The sequence below is a fragment of the Lynx canadensis genome, chromosome B3, assembly GCF_007474595.2.
Source record: "Lynx canadensis isolate LIC74 chromosome B3, mLynCan4.pri.v2, whole genome shotgun sequence".
Taxonomy (NCBI): domain Eukaryota; kingdom Metazoa; phylum Chordata; class Mammalia; order Carnivora; family Felidae; genus Lynx; species Lynx canadensis.
Genome location: NC_044308.2, coordinates 145,608,423 through 145,625,890, shown reverse-complemented (window position 1 = coordinate 145,625,890; position 17,468 = coordinate 145,608,423). Strand labels below are relative to the sequence as shown.

Sequence of the window (17,468 nt, the reverse complement as noted above, 5' to 3'; positions counted from 1 at the left end):
CTTTAGTAACTCCCATCAGTAGGATCATCGGTGGTTCTGGTTGTACTGGTTTGGGGGTATTTGGTCATGCCTGTTCTCTTGTTTGGCAAGTTTTTATTAAACTGATAGATACTGTGTTTGAGAACTTGAGGGGCTGTGGGCAGTTGCCCCCTGAGGGGGTTTGCTGTCCTCGGAGGGGCGGGCAGTGTGGGGAGCAAGCCCTGCTCCAGCAGAGGCTGGTCGCCCGGGGCCCGACTGCCAGCCTCATTTCGTCGGCCACCTCGCCAGGTGCTGCCTGCCCTGGAAGTGCCCGGACTTAAAGTCCACCTTCCTCCAGGGGGCGCCGTGCTTTGTCCCGGGGCAGCTGGTCCCCTGAGCGGGAGCGCGGACTGCTGGCGTGGCCCTCCTTCTTTTGAGGGTCTTCCCCACGGCGGGGCTTCCAGTTGCTCCCCTGCCCTTTATCTATTTTTCCGCTTGTTCCCCACCCCCAACCACTGCCTGCTTCCGAGCGCCGGGCCCCTGGGTGCGTTTGTCTCCAGCCTGTGGGCACGCCTTTCGACACTTAAGTCAGGGCCTGTTCCTTCCTTCCCTGGGCTCTCCGTGGCTTTCCCCGTGGCACAGAATCCCTGTCCTCCGTGGCCAGCAGGCTGCAGCTTCCAGCTCCTGTCTCCCTCGCCCTCCCTGTCTTCCCAGCCACGGCAGCTCCCGGCTGCCACTCCCTGTGCCTCAGGTGTGCCGACCTCCTCCGAGCTCCCAGTCACAGGTGCCGGCCGGCCTGCCACCAGCCAGTGGGGGAGCAGGTACCTCCCGCAGCACAGAGGTGGGCACGGTGCCTGAGTGCAGACCGCGTCCGGGGCCTGTGCTGCTCAGCCCCTCGCTGAGCCTGAGCCCTGGGCACACACAGGTGGGCTTGAACCAGGAGCTGCCAGCGCGGGACGGACCATCTCAGCGTGGCTGGGGAGGGAGCCGAGACCTTTGGCCGGGGCCGGGGCGGGCTGGGGTGCGGGCCTGAGCCCTGCACCTCCCTGGCACTCGGGGAGGCAGGGCCGGCCTGGAATCCGGCCCTGGGCCCTTCCCACTCCTCTTCCGGGCAGGCAGCTGGCACAGGCCGCGGCGTGGAGCTGGGAGGGTGGGCTGCGGGCACCTCCAGAGCGTGGGAATGGCCTGCAGAGTGACGATGACTGCCCGTGTCAATTATTTGAGGAGTCGTGTACATAAGGGAGAGCCCACCCCAGGATGCCTCAGCCTCAGGCTCAGTGCGGGGGGAGCAGGGTCGGCGTGCGGGGACCGGGCGCTCAGAGCCCTGCAGGGCATTTCCGTCTTTACCAGGCACAGCTCTTCAGCGGACGGGGTGTTGGGTGTTCCTGGTGGCCCTTGTCCTTCGTGGGGCGTGGCTGTGAGCTCCTGTCTAAGCAGGAGTGTGTCGGGCTCATAAATAATCGCCTGGGGAGAGATCAGTCAGGGCCAGAGCCACCCTGTGGAAGGGGGTGTGGGTGGACGGGGGGACAGGGGGTGGGGGCCGGGCAGGCCGGCCTCCGTGGGGCGGACGCGTCTGCTCCTGGTGTGGAGGGCGCCGCTGTCCCCGGGCCCCCTCCCCCCCCCCCCCCCCCCCCCGTCTGTCCCCGCCGGGGCCCGGGAGCTGCGGTGCCTGTTGGGAGCTCTGCTGCCCCGACCGTTCCCGCCACCGTGAGCTGGAAGTGCGGTGTCTGTGCACGTGCTCGACCTGTCACACCTCCCGTTGGCCCGCATGCTGATGCCATTTTCCTCGTCTCTCTTTGGGCGCCCCGAGGAAACACTCCCACCTGAGGCCGTGTAGACAAACATCATGGTCTTTTAACTGTTTGCTCTGCCGTCATCGAATCTCTGTAAACTTTCCCACTTACCGAAAACAGGTCTCCGTGTAAATCGAGCCTCATCTGATTGTTCTTCCGGCACCCCGCACGCCAGCCAGGTGGTCGCCTGTCCCTCTGGTGGTGGATCCGGACGCCGGGGCGTTGCTGGCCCAGCGTGGGCCGCCCCACCGTGGCACTGGAGCCCTCTGTACACGTCCTCAAAATCCTCTGTGGGGCCACGGGAGCGCCGGCGTTTTGGTCCGTGCGGACAGTGTTTGTGTTCGCACATCTCTTCGCAGGCCGACACCCCAAGCTGGTGCTCCCTGAGCGGAAGTGCCACCTAGCAGAGCGTGTCAGGGACCGGGGGAGGCCGCCAGGCTCCAGGCCACCGGAAGGTGTGCCCGGCACCCCGTCCTGCTGACCTTTTATGATTCCAGCACACGTGAAGGGGGGCTGGTGCCCCTGTGCCAGGAAGGTGGGGGGCACCGCCTCGCAGGCGGTGGAGACACAGGCCCGCTGGCCGGCCAGATGAGACTTTCCAGAGCCACCGGCACATCCCCACGTGCCCCTCAGCCAGGGGACCTGCTGTGGGCCGGGCCCCGAGGGCACTCATGACGACAGCGTGGGCACCCGTGTGGGGAAGCACGTTGTTCACGCGGTCCTTGCTGCCCGGCCGGCGAGCACCGGCCGCGTGTGCGCGTCTCCTCCCGTGTCACGAGGAGAGCAGCCGCGTCTCCCTGGCCGCGCCTGGAGTCCGGTCTCCTGTTTGAAACACACACACTCCCCCAGGGTTTGCCGCGGGGATCGCACGCCTCCCCAGCGTCGCGCTGCTCGGCCCACGGCAGAGGGAGGTGCAGACGCCCGCCTGCCCCCACGCGCCCTTCGGCTGCCAAGTCACTGACTGACCGGATCTCTGTGTTTGTCTGTGTTTCTTTTTTTCCCTCGGAGGGGAGATTGGCATAAAACAGAACGCTGGGGGGTTTTGACAGACGTACGTCTCTGCAGCAGGACGCAGGGCAACCTGGTCCCTTCTGGTCAGCCCCCCCCCCCCCCGCCGCCCCCGAGGCACCCACTGAGGATTCTCACGGGCTAATTCGGCTTGTTCCAGACGTCAGGTGAAGGGAAGGCCTCTTCTGTAAGGTTTCTGTCACTGGGCGAGCTTGCGGGCCCGCGCTGTGGCGCACGCTCCGTGTGGGAGTGCACGCCCCGCCACGGCGCTGCGGGGGGCCGTCGTCTGGGCTCTTCTGGCCGTTTGTACGAAGCCCTGTGTGGGTGCGCATCCGCATGCTGTGAGCGAGAGCCTCGCCGGGAGGAGCCGGCCGGAGGCGGGCGCGGGGTCAGCCTCAGAGGAAGCCGGCCGGCCTCCCGCCATCGGGCCGTCCCGCTGCGCCCCGGCCCGCAGAGCGCGTGAGGCCGGCATTGGGTGCTGCGGGGGGCGCTTTGTTCGCCTTTCTCTCGCAAGGTCTCTCTTATGTGCCTATCGGCTCCTGGCTTCTCCCTGTGAAGTGTCTGTTCAAAACTTTTACTCATCTTTTTGCCTTTGTTTTGTTACTACTTTGTAATAGACTTCATTTTTCAGAGCAGTTGCAGGTTAAGGAAAACTCGTGAGTCCCCCATGCGCCTCTGTCCCCTCCCCCCCCACCCCTCCATTTCCCTGTCAACACCTGCGTTAGTGCGTAGACACCTGCGAAAGTCACGGCTGACGGCCCAGCGTCATGTTGTCCTTACCGCAGGCCCACGCCTGACACCAGGGCTCGCTCCCGTCACGTGCTGTGGTGCCTTACATGGGTCTAACAGGTGTGTGGTCAGTGCCGCGTGTCCGCGACCAGGAACGTCACGTGCAGTGGCTTCGCCGCCCCGGACGGCCCCTGTGCTCCACCTGTGCGCCCCTCCCCCACCCGGGCAACCTCCCACGCCTTCACCGTCTCTGGGGCTTTGCCTTTTCCGACCGTCACGGACACGGAGTCTTGTGGTTCCCGCCTCTTGGCTCGGCTCATTCCTTGTGTCCTTTTTGGCGCCACGGGTCACCACTCTCTCCTGTAGCTCGACTTCCTTTCCTCTCCTGGTCTCCCTTCCTCCCCGGCCTCTTTGCTCCCGGCCTTCCCTGGCGTATCCCGCTTAAGCGTGTGCCTTCAGAGACCGAGAAACACGGTGCCTTTTAGTCAAGGACCTTAAAGGTGGGGGCGGGATGTCTGGGACCTTGTGCAAAGCTGTGGCCTCGGGGAGCCCTTTCTTCTTGATGCGTTGGGCCCGGGGTTACCCTCCCGATGCCTGGTCTGGGCTGTGACTCAGCACGTGGGGATTTCTCGTCCTCACTTTCTCAGAGCCACAGCAGACCCGTGAGTGACATGGAGTTTCTCTTCTCTTGACGAGCCGCCCTACTCGGTGGCTTGTGTTTTGTGTTTTTGTGTACGTGTCCAGCTGAGTTTCCTCACTTAGGACATAATCTGGTGACTCTTTAATCACCTGCTGAGAGTGAGCACAGCTCCCATCCAGAGTCTCCACAGCTGTCCCCTCAAGCACCGGCACTCTGGAGGTGCCTGCCAGCCACCAAGGGCGGGTGGCCCTCTGTCCACGTGTCTGTTCCCCAGGAGCCACGAGTCGTGGGGCAGAGGCCACACGTAGTGCCTGGGTGGCTGTCAGTAGGTGCTCGAGGGACAGACCGAGTGTCGTCACGCGCTTCTGGGCTGTGCCACACGGGGTGTGGGGCCTGTGAGGACTGCATTCGCGGCCCCTCTCCCCCTGTCCTGGGAGCGGTTCACAGAGGTCTCCGTGAGCAGCCCCGATGCCTCACTCCTCTCGATCCGTGCCGAGCTTAGATTCACAACAAGGTCCGGTGGCCGGGTGTGTGGTCGGTGCCTCTGGGAGGCTGTCGGGTAACTGGGGGTCCATGGCTTGAGTGCACGTGTTCCTTGACTCCTGCCACAGACATGCTCCTCGACCTCAGTGATCTGCTCCAGGTAGACTGGTTTCCTTCCTGAGCCCTTTTCCCAAGGGAGGCTGGCACTGGGGCACAGGATGCGCCAGGGTGTGGTCTGTTTCAGAGCTGGGAGGGGGCAGTAAACACGGGTCACACTGTGGTCCTGGGAGCCGGGCGGCCTCGGCCTCAGAACCAGTGGGGAGACCCAGGTGTACTTGGTCCGAGACAAGGGAGATTCTTTAAAACGGGGGGGGGGGGGGTCACGGCACAGACGTGTCCACGGTGTGAGGGTGTGTGCGGGGCGCTCACGGATTCCACGCCTGCGCGGAAAGCGTGGTCGGGTCCCGGTGCACCTGGGCCGCAGGGCCCCCCAGTGCTGACGAGGCTGGGCTTCCACGAAAACCAGATGCCACCTGCGTGTTCGCCGTCCTAGCTGTCCTCGTAAATGGCGTCTCTCAGGAGTCCTCTGAGGTGCTCTGGCCAAGCTAACAGTCATCTGTTGGGATCGTGGAAATGGAACACTGCACGTGCGGTACCAAGGGGGCGGGGGGAGGGGGCGTGTGGCCTCACGGGCCCGGTTCCGTCCCGGGACTTCCCACAAAGGACGGAGTGCGTCTGGTGTAGGGCAGATGCTCAGAAGCCCTTAGGCAAAGCCTGGATGGGTCAGGGTGGTGTCCTGGCAGTTTCTTGCTTCACACCGTTGGAAATGGGAAACCAGCGCAGGGCCAGACAGAAGGGGTGCGTGTTCTCGCTCATCCGGGCTGGACCGAGGCCCCGGGGGAAGCCGCTGCGCTGGCCGGCTGAACCCGCACAATTTACTGTGAGCTTTTATTGCCCGAGATGGAGGGGTGTGCCTCGGGCCCCTGGGCCAGCCTGCTGGGTGGGCGTGGGGGGACCTGGGCAGAGCCGGCCAGTACCCCCAAGCCGGCCCCAGGCTCCGGGCCGCGTCCCTTCCCATCAGCGGGGTCTCCCTGGGGCCGGGCCGGGCGCAGCACACACCGGACGTGTTTGTGTGCTTGTCTGTGGGTGTGGGGCAGCGTGTCGGGTGAGGGTCTCGCCCGGGGCTCTGGCTGCGGGGGGCTGACACGGGTCCTCCCATCCGTTCTTGTGTGAACGCTCGCCGAGTGGACCTTTCTCCCCGGGCTCGGCCCCCGCTCAGGCGTGGCTGGTACAGGAGCACTCAGGGCCGTCTGGGCGGAGAGCCCATCTGCCGGGTGGACAGGATGGGGGGTGCTGGCTAGCCATGCCCGGCTGTACCGGCCGCCTTCACAGAGACAAGCTACAAACACCTCAGAGCTCCTGGCGCGTGCTGGTGCACGTTAGCGTCTCTGGCAATAACCGTGTGTTGTGCGGGTGTGGTCTTTCAACAATTTGACTTTCCATTTGAAGTCTGTTCAGAGGACTGTTTCCTGCAGATCTTCATCTGCTCGGGACACAGGCAGGGTGGGAGGCGTGAAGGGGGACCGGCGGGTGCGGCAGTGGGAGGAGACGGTGAGGGGGACACTGAGCTCCACTCTGCTCCAGACGGGCATGAAGTCAGGAGGGTCAAGTTGCAGGAACTTGGGGGAGCCCAGCAAAGGCTGGGGAGCTCATAGAACGTCCGCACACATGGACACACTGAGACGCGGCACGCGTGGGCAGGCTGAGGGCTGAATCCCTTCGGAAGGCACGCTCCGTGAGCCGCCAGCCCTGTGAAGGGGGGCTTCTCCCAGGAGGAGGCCTGGATGTGAAGTGCAGGTCTGCCCAAGCTGGCGCCTTCCATGTCCTCTGAGGGGGCTTTGTACCATCCCTTAGCACTCCCGGACGGCCACAGGCACCCGCCTGTGCTGCCTGAGAGGCCTTTTCTGGTGTCCCCTTGGGCCCCAGTGAAAGGGCCCTCATCCGGGCCTTCATAGGCCAGGCTTGATTAGGCAGAGAAACTCCCTGGGGAGACCAGAGACAGAGGGCCAGGGCCAGGATACTGAGGCCTGAGAGTCCCAGGGGAGGGGCGGGAGGACACCAAGCCTGAGCTTTTCCCAACTCTGCATGCCACCTGAGCGGACCGGCCTCTTCCATGCCCGTGGTCAAGCACCCCTCAGAGACCCCCTCCCACAATGTGCCCAGGCCGGCACGGGGCAGGCTCTCAGGGCGGCCGAGGCCCAGCCGCACTGGAGGGTCGCGTCCAGGAGTACATGACTGGGTGCTGCGGTTGGTCAGGTGCTGGGCTCCACAGCGGATTTGGACTCGAGGTGGGAGTGGGTGGTGTGTCGCCGAGATCTGCGGAGACCCACGGCCACGACTGAGCTGCTCCCGGCGAGGGGCCGAGGCCACGGCTCCCGGGCCCGTTGGGAGCACGGCATGCCGTGGCCAGCAGGCCCCAAACGTGCGGGCGCACGCCACTCTGAATTACACACCTTGTACTCCGCGTGCTTCCGCTTTGCCAACCGTCTCTCAGGCAGCTTTTTTCCTCAGTAAATCGTCACTGCTGAGACGGTGGTGGGGCCTGGAAAGCTGCCTGGGGCTGGGAAGCAGGGCCCCGGGCTGCCGTGGGCTCATGGGGGCTGGCAGGGAGCTCTTACCTGGGCTCTGCGGACTCAACAACGAAGTGCACGTTTTAAGAGAAAACAAACGTTTCCTAAATTGCTATTCTCAGTAGTGGTTTTTTCGTGACAGGTGAACGTTTACGTGCTGGGAAAGACCTTCCTCCTCCTGGCGAGAGAGCTCTGCATCAACGCACCAGCAATAGGTATGGCGGAGCCGGCGGGGGGCGGCGGGGGGCAGGTGGGGGGTGTGCTCGGACGGGAGGCGGTCACGTGCGGGCACAGCAGCTCCGCCAGGTAGGAAGCAACCCTGTCCGAGAGCAGCCCGGAACCCCACAGCCTGGGGGTTACCCCCGGTAGAAGACCAGAGCGCCCTGCGGTTGTGGGTGAGCACGCAGAGAGCCAGCGGTGCTGCTGCCTTGGGGGCCCGCCCGCCTCGTGAGAACAGGGCTGGAGGCAGGTGCCTCGGGGAGGCCAGGACCCCTGCAGACGGAGTGCCGCTTTCCTAGCCACATTCCGCCTTCACCGGAGCCTTACCAAGGACTGTTTTCAGCCCGCTCGGAGGGCCTGCTCCCGATTTTGCCCACGAAGGAGGCGCAGCGTGCAGGGCCAGGCAGGGCGGGCTGGGGGTGCGGTGCCGGGTAACCCACGGGATGGTCCCTGAAGCCGAGAGGGGTCTTGCAGGACAGGCCCGGAGGCCAGAAGGGCTGCTGGACGGAGTAGCCACACAGCTGTGGCTCTCTGCTCCCAGCCCAGACCCTCTCCCGAGAGGCCACGTTCCCGTGGCCAGTGACACGGTCCCTGCCTGTGGAGGTGAAGATAAGGTTGTTTTCAGAAACAAAGCGACCACCAATAGAGTGTGTGGCCCGGGAGAATAGAGACAAGGGGCTCAAAGAGCCTGCTTAACCCCAAAGCCCGCCTGGGCAGGGGCCATCCGGGGCCCGCCAGGGAAGCTGCTGCCGAGCCTGAGGCAGGAGACTGGCGCTCGGGGTCTGGAGGCGTGGACCCAGCAGGGAGCCCCACTTTACCCCCCTCAAACCTGAGCTTCACAGCAGAGCTTTGTGTGAGAGGCTACGACGCTCTAGGACGTACAGACGCAAGCACACACCCAGCTTTTTCCAGAGCCTTCTAAAGCAATAAGCACGCCCTGGTGGTGGCAGCCCGGCTTGCCAGCAGAGGGCACGCTCAGGGACAGACGGGGCCTGCCAGGGAGGCCGTTCGATTCTAACCAGCACAGGAGGGTTTGCTGTGTGCTGGAAGGGAGTCCCTCTCCACAGACACGTGGGAAAGCGCGTGCCCAGCTTAACGCTCCTTTGGACGTTCATCTGCCGGTGGCTCTTGTCTTGCTGAAACTCTGAGACCCGGCTAGAAAGACTACGTTAGGTGGCTTCTTCCAATTTTGGTTTTGAAGGGAAGGTTTTAGGTTAAGCGTAGTACCACTCTGAATCTGTGAGGGTGGGAGCCGGCGAAGCCCACAGGGCACGCAGCGTGGGCACCACCGGGAGGGGCCCGAAGCCTGTCTCGGAACCCCAGAGCTGCCCAGCGGCCCGGACTCCGAAACCCGGGCGGGGCCGTGGCTGTGCAGCACAGCCTGTGTGTCCCCGCTCTGGCCGCAGCCGACCGCGTACAAGAGACGTACAAACTAAGCAAGGTCTTTAATGACGTCAGCGAGGCGGTCGGCGGGGGGTGAAGGGGTAGCACGGCCTCCTGCACGTCCCTTCCCCTCCCAGCGCCCCTCACGGCGTACCCATGCCGCCTCAGGCATAGAAGATGAGCTCTGGGATCTGCCCACCCTGGACCCCGGTCCCGTTGGTGCTGTCCGAGGAGCACTGGAACTGGAAGGTCACCTTCCCGCACTGCACTTCCGTCATGCCTTCCTGCCCAAAGTAGCTGAGCTCGCTGCCGTCCAGGACTGCGCTGGCCGTGTAGAAGGTGTCCTGCTCCACCTGCACGGGGTGCTCAAACCAGACTGAGAAGGTGTTGCTGGAGCCGTCCGAGACAAACTTGGTCAGGTTCTGAGCCAGGACCACCCCCAGCCGCTTCAGTTCAATCTTCACGCTGTACTCGGCCTTCCCGGAGCTGGAGCCGTACAAGCCCAGCCCTGCCACGAACACCCTTCGGTCCACGGCAAACTGGATGCTGTCACAGCGCCCGCGGTAGCGCCACTGGTTGCTGCGGTAGGCGGAGGACTGGAAACGGTGGCACCTCTGCGGGGCGAGGCCCTGCCTCTTGGTCAGCGGGAAGCTGAGGAGGGGCTTGTTGGCAGCCGTGTACCACAGGAAGATGCTGTGGGTCTCCTCCAGCGTCAGGATGTCCGACTGGGCGGCGCCGTTGGCGAACTCCTCCAGGGTCATGGTCGGAATCCGGACCAGGTAGAGGACGGGCCCCAGCACGTGCCTCTTGTTGCGCGGGGTGGCCGGCAGGCCCTGCCTCTTGCACTCTGCTTCCGCCCAGCTCAGGACGGCCTCGAAGACCACGGCCTCCTTGGCGTTGAGGGCCTCCCGCGTCACGATGATCTCCAGCGTCTGCCAGTCAATCTCACAGAAGCCTTCAGACCTCAGAGCCATCTCCGCCTGAGCATCGATGACCTCCCAGCAGCGCTGGGTCAGCTCGGGCTCCTCAAACAGCCGGCTCTGGGACAGCAGGACACAGGCGTTTTTGGCTTCCAGGCTGGTCTCCAGGAAGTTAACACAGGCTTTAGCTAGTGCCGGCACGATGTACTTCTTGGCAGCATAGAGAGTGGCCAGCACCGTGTCGGCTTCCAGGTCGATCTCGTCACTGTACATGTACCTAGGTGGGGCGGGGACCGTGTCACAGGCTGCGTGGGGCATGCCCCCAAGAAGCTGCAGGGTGCCCGCTGGCGGCAGCCAGGCAGCAAGGAGCCACCCCCTCCTCGCGGACTCGTGCAGCAGACTTACTTTAACAAGATTAGGAAGGCTGCGGGCTCCACGTCGGGGATGTGGATCTCTGACTTAACTTCTGCCAAATCGCCATAAAACATGGCATAGAAGACAGAGCTCCCAACGGCCAAGACGTACTGTGGATGACACAGGAGCTGCCCTGAGCCCCGGACCCTCCCTGCCCCCAGCGGATGCCGCACCCGGGGTACAGGGCAGCCCCTACTCAGGCGGTGGGCAGTCGCCTCTGCGGGCTTACAGGGCCAAGCCTCTACCAACCTTGTGGGCGGGCACCCTGCGGGCCGCTCCCGGGGGCCCCACGATGAAGTGGACGTCAGCCATGAGCTCGTTGTTGAACATCAGCGCGTTCCTGCAAAGGGCAGAGGCACACGGCTCGGGGGTCGGGTCGGGCCGGGGCGCGGGCGCGGGGTGCGGGGTGCGGGCGCGGCCCGGGCTCACCTCTCGCGCAGGGTCGGGTGGAACGACTGCCAGTTGGGACTCTCCAAGTTGTTGTTGTCGGGCGCGGGCGGCGCGGGCGCGGGCGGCGGCGGGACGGGCGGCGGGGCGCTGGGCGGGCCCTTCCTGCCCGTGGCGGCGGCGGCGGCGGCGGCGTTGCTGTTAGCGATGTCCGTGGCGGTGGCGGTGGCGGCCGCGGCGCCGGCGGCCGGGTACAGCTCCGCGGCCATCTTCGCGGGCAGGGCGGCCTCCGCGCGCGACGGTGGCGCGCCGTGCACCCTCGCGCCGCGCCGGGGACGGGGGGGGGCGGCTCTGCGAGCCAGGAGAGCGCCGTGAGGAACTGCGAACAACGGACGTGCAGGCAGGCAAGGGGCAGAAGCATGGGGCGGAGGGACGCTGATGATCGGGCCGACCAGACAGCCGGCCCGAAGCCCGCAGCCAGGACGCAGGGGGAGAGTACGGCCCAACTAGCCCCTGCACGCCGCGGCGCCCGCGGTCACGCCGCGTCAGCCGCGTCACGCCGGCCCGGTCCGCTCCGCCCCGCCCCCTCGCCGACGGCGTGCGCGGCCTGAGCCGCCCCGCCCGCTCGCCGACGGTGTGCGCGCGCGCGCGCGCGGCCTGGGTCCCGCCCCCGCGGGCTGTGGCTGGCAGAGACGGCGGCGCAGGCGCAGGCGGGAGCGCTCGGGGAGCCGTGGCTCTGCGCGCACGGTCCGCGCTTGGTGGCCGCTGTCTGTGCGCGGGCCCGGGTCTTCCGGTTTCCGCGTGCTGGAGTTCGGCTGCGTTGCGTTGAGGGTTTGTGCGTGCTTGACGCTCGCTAGCCGGTCCTTCCCAGATGCGGGGTCCGCTCTCCTCCGGCGCGGCCTGCCGTACCCGCCCCCCACCGAGGCCCGCGGCGGGTCCGGGGATGCGGGGGCGGGGGGCTCCAGGCCTTGTCCCTCCCGCGTGGGGCCCGTCCCCGCGCCGCGCCCCTGTGGGCTGGCGTCCACCCGTCCGTGTGCACCGTTGTTTCCCGCCCACCTGCAGTGCGGGCTGCTTGCTAACTAAACGCGGGGGTCTGGCGGCTTACCTAGGAGGCTGCGCCTTACTCTCCGCGGTTTGTTCGTGTGCGTGCCTGCCAGCTCGCACTCTCCGTCCTGGGAGGCCGCTCTCGGGGTCCCTGGCGGGGGGTGGGGGGCGCCTCTTTCCGTCCTTCCCCCCATTCTCAGGTTGGGGAGATCTGGCGGAATCTCACATCGCGGTGGGTTTAGTGTCTCCTCTTGGCGCTTCTCACCAATCCCGTCCATCCTGCGTGGTCTTCTGTGAGCTGCTTTTCTTTCCTTCGTAAAGTCTGCCTCTCGGCCCGTTTCACTGCCCGTGCCGGGCTGGCGGCGCCGCACAACCTTTGTCACCGGGCCTGGGGGAGAGGGTTCAACCTACCCTCTCCTGCAAATTGTCTGTTTTCCTGGACTTGTTGAGGTGTCCTGGTACCCTCCCCCCCACCCCCCACCACGTGCCTGGGCAGTCGGGAGCTACAGCACGTTTGGCCATGGGCTCCGTTTTGATTTGGTTTGTGATTTGGTTGCTGAAAAACGGATTATTGGGAGAGAAGATACATCTTATTTTATTTTTAAGTCTGTTTTTGAGCGAGTGAGAGTAAGTGCACACACTGGGGGGAGGGGAGTGAGCAAGTGACTGGCAGAGACAGGGAGGGACAGAGAATCCAAAGCAGGCTCCATGCTGCCAGTACAAAGCCCACAGGGAGCTCCAACCCACAATCTGAGAGCACGACCTGAGCCCAAATGGGATGCTTAACCGACTGAGCCACCCAGGCGCCCTGAGGGAAGATACATTTTAAGAATTGATGTTATTGTTACGATTTGGAACTGTTTTAGTTAGAACATCAGAGCTAGAGGTGAAAACTTTGACACTGATTAATTTCTGCTGTAGAAAGCTGAGCTTTTAAAAACTACTTGTAAAAGATTGGAGACAGATGTGCCAGAAGATGGTGGGAGGGCCTGGGCTGAGGTGGCAGGCAGCGCCTCTTGGTTGTGCTTTGCCACCGGAGTGCCACCAGCCGTCCAGCCCCATGTGCCCAACACAGGGAGCTGCTACCACTGACTCACCTTTCCAGAGACTGCTCAGCGCCCCGGGCCTCGCGGGTCCTCTGGAAAGGTAGGCGAGTAGCCACTGCTCAGCAGCACCCCCCTGTGGTCAGTGTGGGAGGTGTCACTCCAGCCCTTGGAGTCCTTGGGGACCCAGACTGCCTCAGGGCCAGCTGCCAGTCTCTGTGTTTCCTTATGTGAGCCAGGACTGGCGGAGGATGCGAGGGGGCTTCCAGGGGTCAGAGCTCAGTCAGGTAGGCCCTTGTAGATGCCGGGAGGCCGGGAGAGTGATGGGGCCAGAGCCCCAAAGGAGGGTGCTTGGTTGGTGGACGGCCGGGGTCACCTGCTAGTGCCGCTGACCAGTCCCAGGACCTTGCCGGTCTGCCCTTCCTCCTCCTCCACCCTCTGACCGCACATGCCTGCTTTCTGGCTCGCCCGTGGCCCCCCCAGGCCTCAGCAGCGGCCCCTCTTGAGCAAGGTCTTCCCAGATGATCGTGTCCAAAGGAGGTTTTGTTTCTGGTGTTCTGTCGTGGACCCTGCGCCACTCCGTCTGTGCACTCACAGCAGTGCCGTAGCCCACTGAATTCGTCAAGTTACTTGGTCTCACCCGCCCCGGGGGCTGGAAGTGTCGTAAGCCTAGGGCACTAAGGGAGTCTTCTAGCTCGTAGCTTAGAGCAGGGCACGAGCGAGGCAGAGCGTGTGTGCGCGCGTATGTCCGGGTCCCTCCGAGCCCTCCCTTACTAAGGACCGTGTGGTTATTTAAAGAGAGGTACCCACGCCCGTAGCCAGAAGCGCAGCGTGTCTCACAAGAGTAAACGCGGTAAATAAACAGCTAACGAACGTGCCGTGTCTCAGTCGTAGTCCACGACCTGCCAAACAAGGCAGCGAGGTGTGGCGTGTGCACCTGCACAAGCACGAGGGATGCCCGCACGGGCCCAGCGTCCTGCCCCAGGAAGCAGCTGTGGGAGGGACGTGGGTGAGCGGCCCCAGCCGAGGGGCGGGGGGCCCCCGAGGAGCCTGTGCGGCGGAAGGACTGGGAAGGGTCGCCCCGACGGGGAGACGGCATGCTGTGTTGTTCCCGTGCGCTGTCCGGGTCTGGAGCACGCACGTTCCTCGAGGCCCGGTGGGGCGAGGCCTGCTCCTGTCCCAGGACGCAGTAGCACTGAGGCCCACGTGTCTGCTGCAGACCCGTGCCTGTACATCCCACGCTTTGCCCACCTGCTGGAGTTTGGGGAGAAGAACCACGAGGTGTCCATGACGGCCCTGAGGCTCCTGCAGAGGATGAAGAGGGACTGGATGCACACTGGCCGGCGCCCCTCGGGCCTCTGTGGAGCAGGTGTGGCGGCCTTGCTGGCCCGCGGGTGGTGGTTTCCGTCCTGACTTCTGCAGGCCGGGCACGCGGGTGGTGGGCGGGCTGTCTCCACGGCGAACCTGGCCGCCGAGGACTGCCAGCTGCTCCCTGCACTGACTCTCAGTCACAGGGGCAGGGCAGGACTCGTGGAGGCCGCGGCCAGCCCTGCCCTGGCCCCGCAGCCCGGTCGTTACTGCAGAAGGTGTCCGGGCCCCTCTGGCTGACTCCTTGACCCCCAAAAGGGTAGCTGTCTGGGCTGCCCTCTAGGTGGCAGCTGCCTGAAAACAGTCCCGCAACCCTGTCCTCCATGTCTCGGGGTCTGACGCGGGCCTGGGTCTGGAGCCCTCCCCGGCAGGCCCCCACCCTGGCACCCACCGGCTCCATACCTGCCCAGAGCGCCAAGGGCCTGCGTTCCCGCGCTCGGCTGCCCGTAGGATCGTTTCCCATTTCGGAGCCCGATTTCCAAGCGCGCTGCCCACTCGGGGCCTGTCCGAGAACCAACCTGGCTGCGGCCGCCTCGTGGGGCCCACCGCCTTTCCTCCCCGACCCTGGGCCGTGTCCCCAGAAGCCTCACCTCCGCTGCCAACCAGTGTGCCTGTTCGAGTCACCTGAGAGTCAGCTCGCTGGTTTGCGGGGTGACGTGAGGTTCTCGGGTGGAGTTTAATTCTCCCCGTGTGGAGGACGGGGTGTGTGATGAGCACTTTCTACGTTGATAGATCACCGAGTGGTTGCACGCGAAGCCGTGTGCAGCTTTCAGGGGCTGTGACGGTCACATGCTGTGTAAGCGTTCCCCATGGCGAGGCTGGGGACTCGGCGCCTGCAGGCCCCCCAGGCAGGGCTCTCCCCGCCGCAGGTCATCGGCCCCGAGTGCTGGGCTGCTGCGCACCTGTTCCGATTCCTGACTCCCGTCGTGCCCCCCCTCCAGCACTTCTGGTTGCGGCCAGGATGCACGATTTCCGGAGAACCGTCAAAGAGGTCATCAGCGTGGTCAAGGTGTGCGAGTCCACGTTGCGGAAGAGGTAGGTGGCTCTAGTTTGTGGCCTGGGGCACAGACGCTTCATCTGTCGGGCCCAGCCAGGCCCGTTGGTCAGAGCCAGCTCCCGGGGGGCTCCTCGGGGTGGGGGCCACCCGCCTCCCTCCCGGGCGTCTCGGTCAGCGCTGGCACCGCGCCAGCTGCACGTGCAGGGTCTCTCTAAGGTAGGTCGACGTGGACTGTGGGGGCCCGGGGGGACGCCTGGCTGACACCGAGGGCCACTGTGCCATGTGTCCGGGTGCCCACGAGCTCCTGCTTTGGGGTGTGGTGTTCGTGGGGTGGCACAGCTCAGCATCAGGTGCATGTGGGCTGAAGTCCAATTGCCAGCAGACCTGTAATTGTGCCTGTTCTCACAACGGATCTGGAACATTCGATGGCTTGTTTTCAGCGGAGGTCGTATCCTGTGGCAGTTTTCAAAGGCAGAGAGTAAGGCATTTTGTTTGTTCGACCTCTAATTCTCTTCAAAAAAGTTAAAAAGAAATTTTTTTTCCATGTTTATTTTCGAGAGGGAGAGATCACGAGCAGAGAAGGGGCAGAGAGGGAGGGAGGGAGAGAATCTCAGGTAGGCTTTGCACTGTCAGCACAGAGCCCGATGTGGGGCTCAATCCCGTGACCCTGGGATCATGACCTGAGCCGAAATCAAGAGCTGGACCCCCAACCGACAGAGCCCCCAGGTGCCGCTGACCACGCATTTTAAAATCACACTACTCCACTTTGGAGAATCATTGTTCTTCAGTGAGTAACACTAGAGAATTTTAAGCCACAGTGGTGTGAACGTAATCGCAGTTTGGAAAGTTAATCTGTTCAGAATGGGTTCACTGAAGGTAGAGAGCAATACTCATTCATCCAGGAACATACATACGTTTGTTTGTTTGCTTGTTTAGCGTTTATTTTTGAGAGAGAACTCGTGCGTACACGAGTAGGGGCAGGGCAGAGAGGGAGACACAGACTCTGAAACTGCGAGATCATGACCTGAGCCCAAGTCAGACGCTTAACCAACTGAGCCACCCAGGTGTCCCCCCCCCCCCAAGTTTTTTATTGAACATTTTGTAGGTTGGGGGCACCTGGGTGGTTCAGTCAGTTGAGGGTCCGAATCTTGATTTCAGCCATGGGATCGAGCCCCTGTCAGGCTGACTGTGGAGCCTGCTTGGGATTCTCTCTTCCTCTCCCTCCCCCTCCCCCTTGCTGGCCCTTGATCTCTCTCTCTCTCAAATAATAAAAGACTAAAAAAAGAACAAAAAAAACGCGTCTTGTTGGGTGTGTGACGTAGGGAGTTGAGCTTGAGTCAGCACATACCTAGGGCTGCTGGCTTGGCCTCCTTCCTTCTGGGCCTCCTCTGAGTCTCCCCGTGGGAGCGACAAGGGGAGCTTATCGCTTGTCCAGCAACAAGGGCAGGTGACCCCTGCCCACCCTGCCTTCCTCCCCAGGGCCCCACTGTGGGGGGCGGCGAGCAGGGCCTGGTGACCAGCACGTGGGGCCACAGTGCCCGATGGCCATCTCCAGGGCCCTTGTCTCCCTGTGACTCTCTTGTCCCAGGCTGACGGAGTTCGAAGACACGCCCACCAGCCAGCTGACCGTGGACGAGTTCATGAAGATCGATCTGGAGGAGGAGTGTGACCCCCCTTCGTACACAGCTGGGCAGCGGAAGCTGCGCCTGAAGCAGGCGAGTCCCCGTGTCCATCCAGCACTCGAGTCCCTCGAGGCACTTCCTAGATCTCGTGTCACGTTCCTACTTTGGGACGAGAAGCTTAGTTACAAAGGCTAGACTGGGTCTGTGTCCACACAGCTCGCAGGGAGAGGCGGACAGATGGGTGGGTGAGCGGTGGGTGGGGCACAAGGGCCAGCTCTCCCCAGGCCGTGGTCCCCACGCCTTCCCAGGGTGTTCCGCGTACAGTGCCTTGGGCAGGCGCTGCCTTGCTCTGGGGCCTGGTCGTTAACGTTTACCTGGAGGGCTGGGGTCCGGGGCCCCTGCTCCGTGTGCAGCCTGCGGGGCCCCCGGATGACGCCCGGGAGGAGGGTCTGGGCGAGGCCCGGTGGGCTGCGAGGAGAGGCAGGGCGTGCACGCCGCGTACCTCTTTCGCGCCTGCCTGTCTCCACTGAAGGTTCTGGGTGCTTTGTTTCAGCTTGAACAAGTTCTGTCCAAAAAACTGGAGGAAGTTGAAGGTGAGCAGCCGATCTTACCGCTACAGATGCCTCGTGTCCCTTAGAACAGGGGGCTTTGTATTCACGGTTCGCTTCTAATTTCCTGCTGCAGGTGAGATATGCACCTACCAGGACGCGATTGAGAACGAGCTGGAGAGCAGCCGGCCCAAGGCAAAGGGGGCCCTCGCCAACCTGACCAGAGACGGTGAGTCCCGCCGGGGCCCCTGCGGCCTCGAGGGGCCGGCCCCCGCCCTGCCG

The 17,468-nt window shown here is 64.0% G+C and overlaps 2 protein-coding genes across 5 annotated transcripts in view; one reads left to right on the top strand and one right to left on the bottom strand.

The window, feature by feature from the left end:
• BRF1 (BRF1 RNA polymerase III transcription initiation factor subunit) overlaps positions 1-17,468 on the top strand; it is a 54,487-nt gene that overhangs the window by 25,602 nt on the left and 11,417 nt on the right. For 2 of the 4 annotated variants that reach the window (XR_003969709.1, XM_030320147.1), the window contains exons 4-10: positions 4,740-4,771; positions 7,384-7,456; positions 13,871-14,020; positions 14,961-15,054; positions 16,605-16,731; positions 17,192-17,231; positions 17,323-17,415. Coding sequence is in view for 3 of the 4 variants with exons in the window: in XM_030320147.1 (XP_030176007.1) it covers positions 4,740-4,771; positions 7,384-7,456; positions 13,871-14,020; positions 14,961-15,054; positions 16,605-16,731; positions 17,192-17,231; positions 17,323-17,415 (609 nt within the window). In the remaining variant the exon portion in view is untranslated. Of the gene's footprint in view, positions 1-4,739; positions 4,772-7,383; positions 7,457-11,705; positions 12,755-12,919; positions 13,661-13,870; positions 14,021-14,960; positions 15,055-16,604; positions 16,732-17,191; positions 17,232-17,322; positions 17,416-17,468 lie in introns of those variants that run through there. The other 2 variants (XM_030320149.1, XM_030320148.1) reach the window with 2 other exon arrangements.
• Positions 8,887-10,881, bottom strand: BTBD6 (BTB domain containing 6). Its single transcript, XM_030320150.1, has 4 exons — positions 10,607-10,881; positions 10,427-10,517; positions 10,169-10,287; positions 8,887-10,040 (listed from the first exon to the last, which is right to left on the bottom strand). Exons 1-4 carry the CDS (start codon positions 10,831-10,833, stop codon positions 9,008-9,010), a joined length of 1,470 nt encoding a protein of 489 aa, XP_030176010.1. The 5' UTR covers positions 10,834-10,881; the 3' UTR covers positions 8,887-9,007.

What these genes read in the sequence shown, in the direction of transcription:
- BTBD6 (XM_030320150.1), bottom strand. Translation starts at nt 10,833, where the DNA reads ATGGCCGCGGAGCTGTACCCGGCCGCCGGCGCCGCGGCCGCCACCGCC. An exon ending in CACCCGACCCTGCGCGAGAG is followed by an intron (nt 10,518 to 10,606) that starts GTGAGCCCGGGC and finishes TGCCCTTTGCAG; the next exon opens with GAACGCGCTGATGTTCAACA. An exon ending in GCAGGGTGCCCGCCCACAAG is followed by an intron (nt 10,288 to 10,426) that starts GTTGGTAGAGGC and finishes TGTCATCCACAG; the next exon opens with TACGTCTTGGCCGTTGGGAG.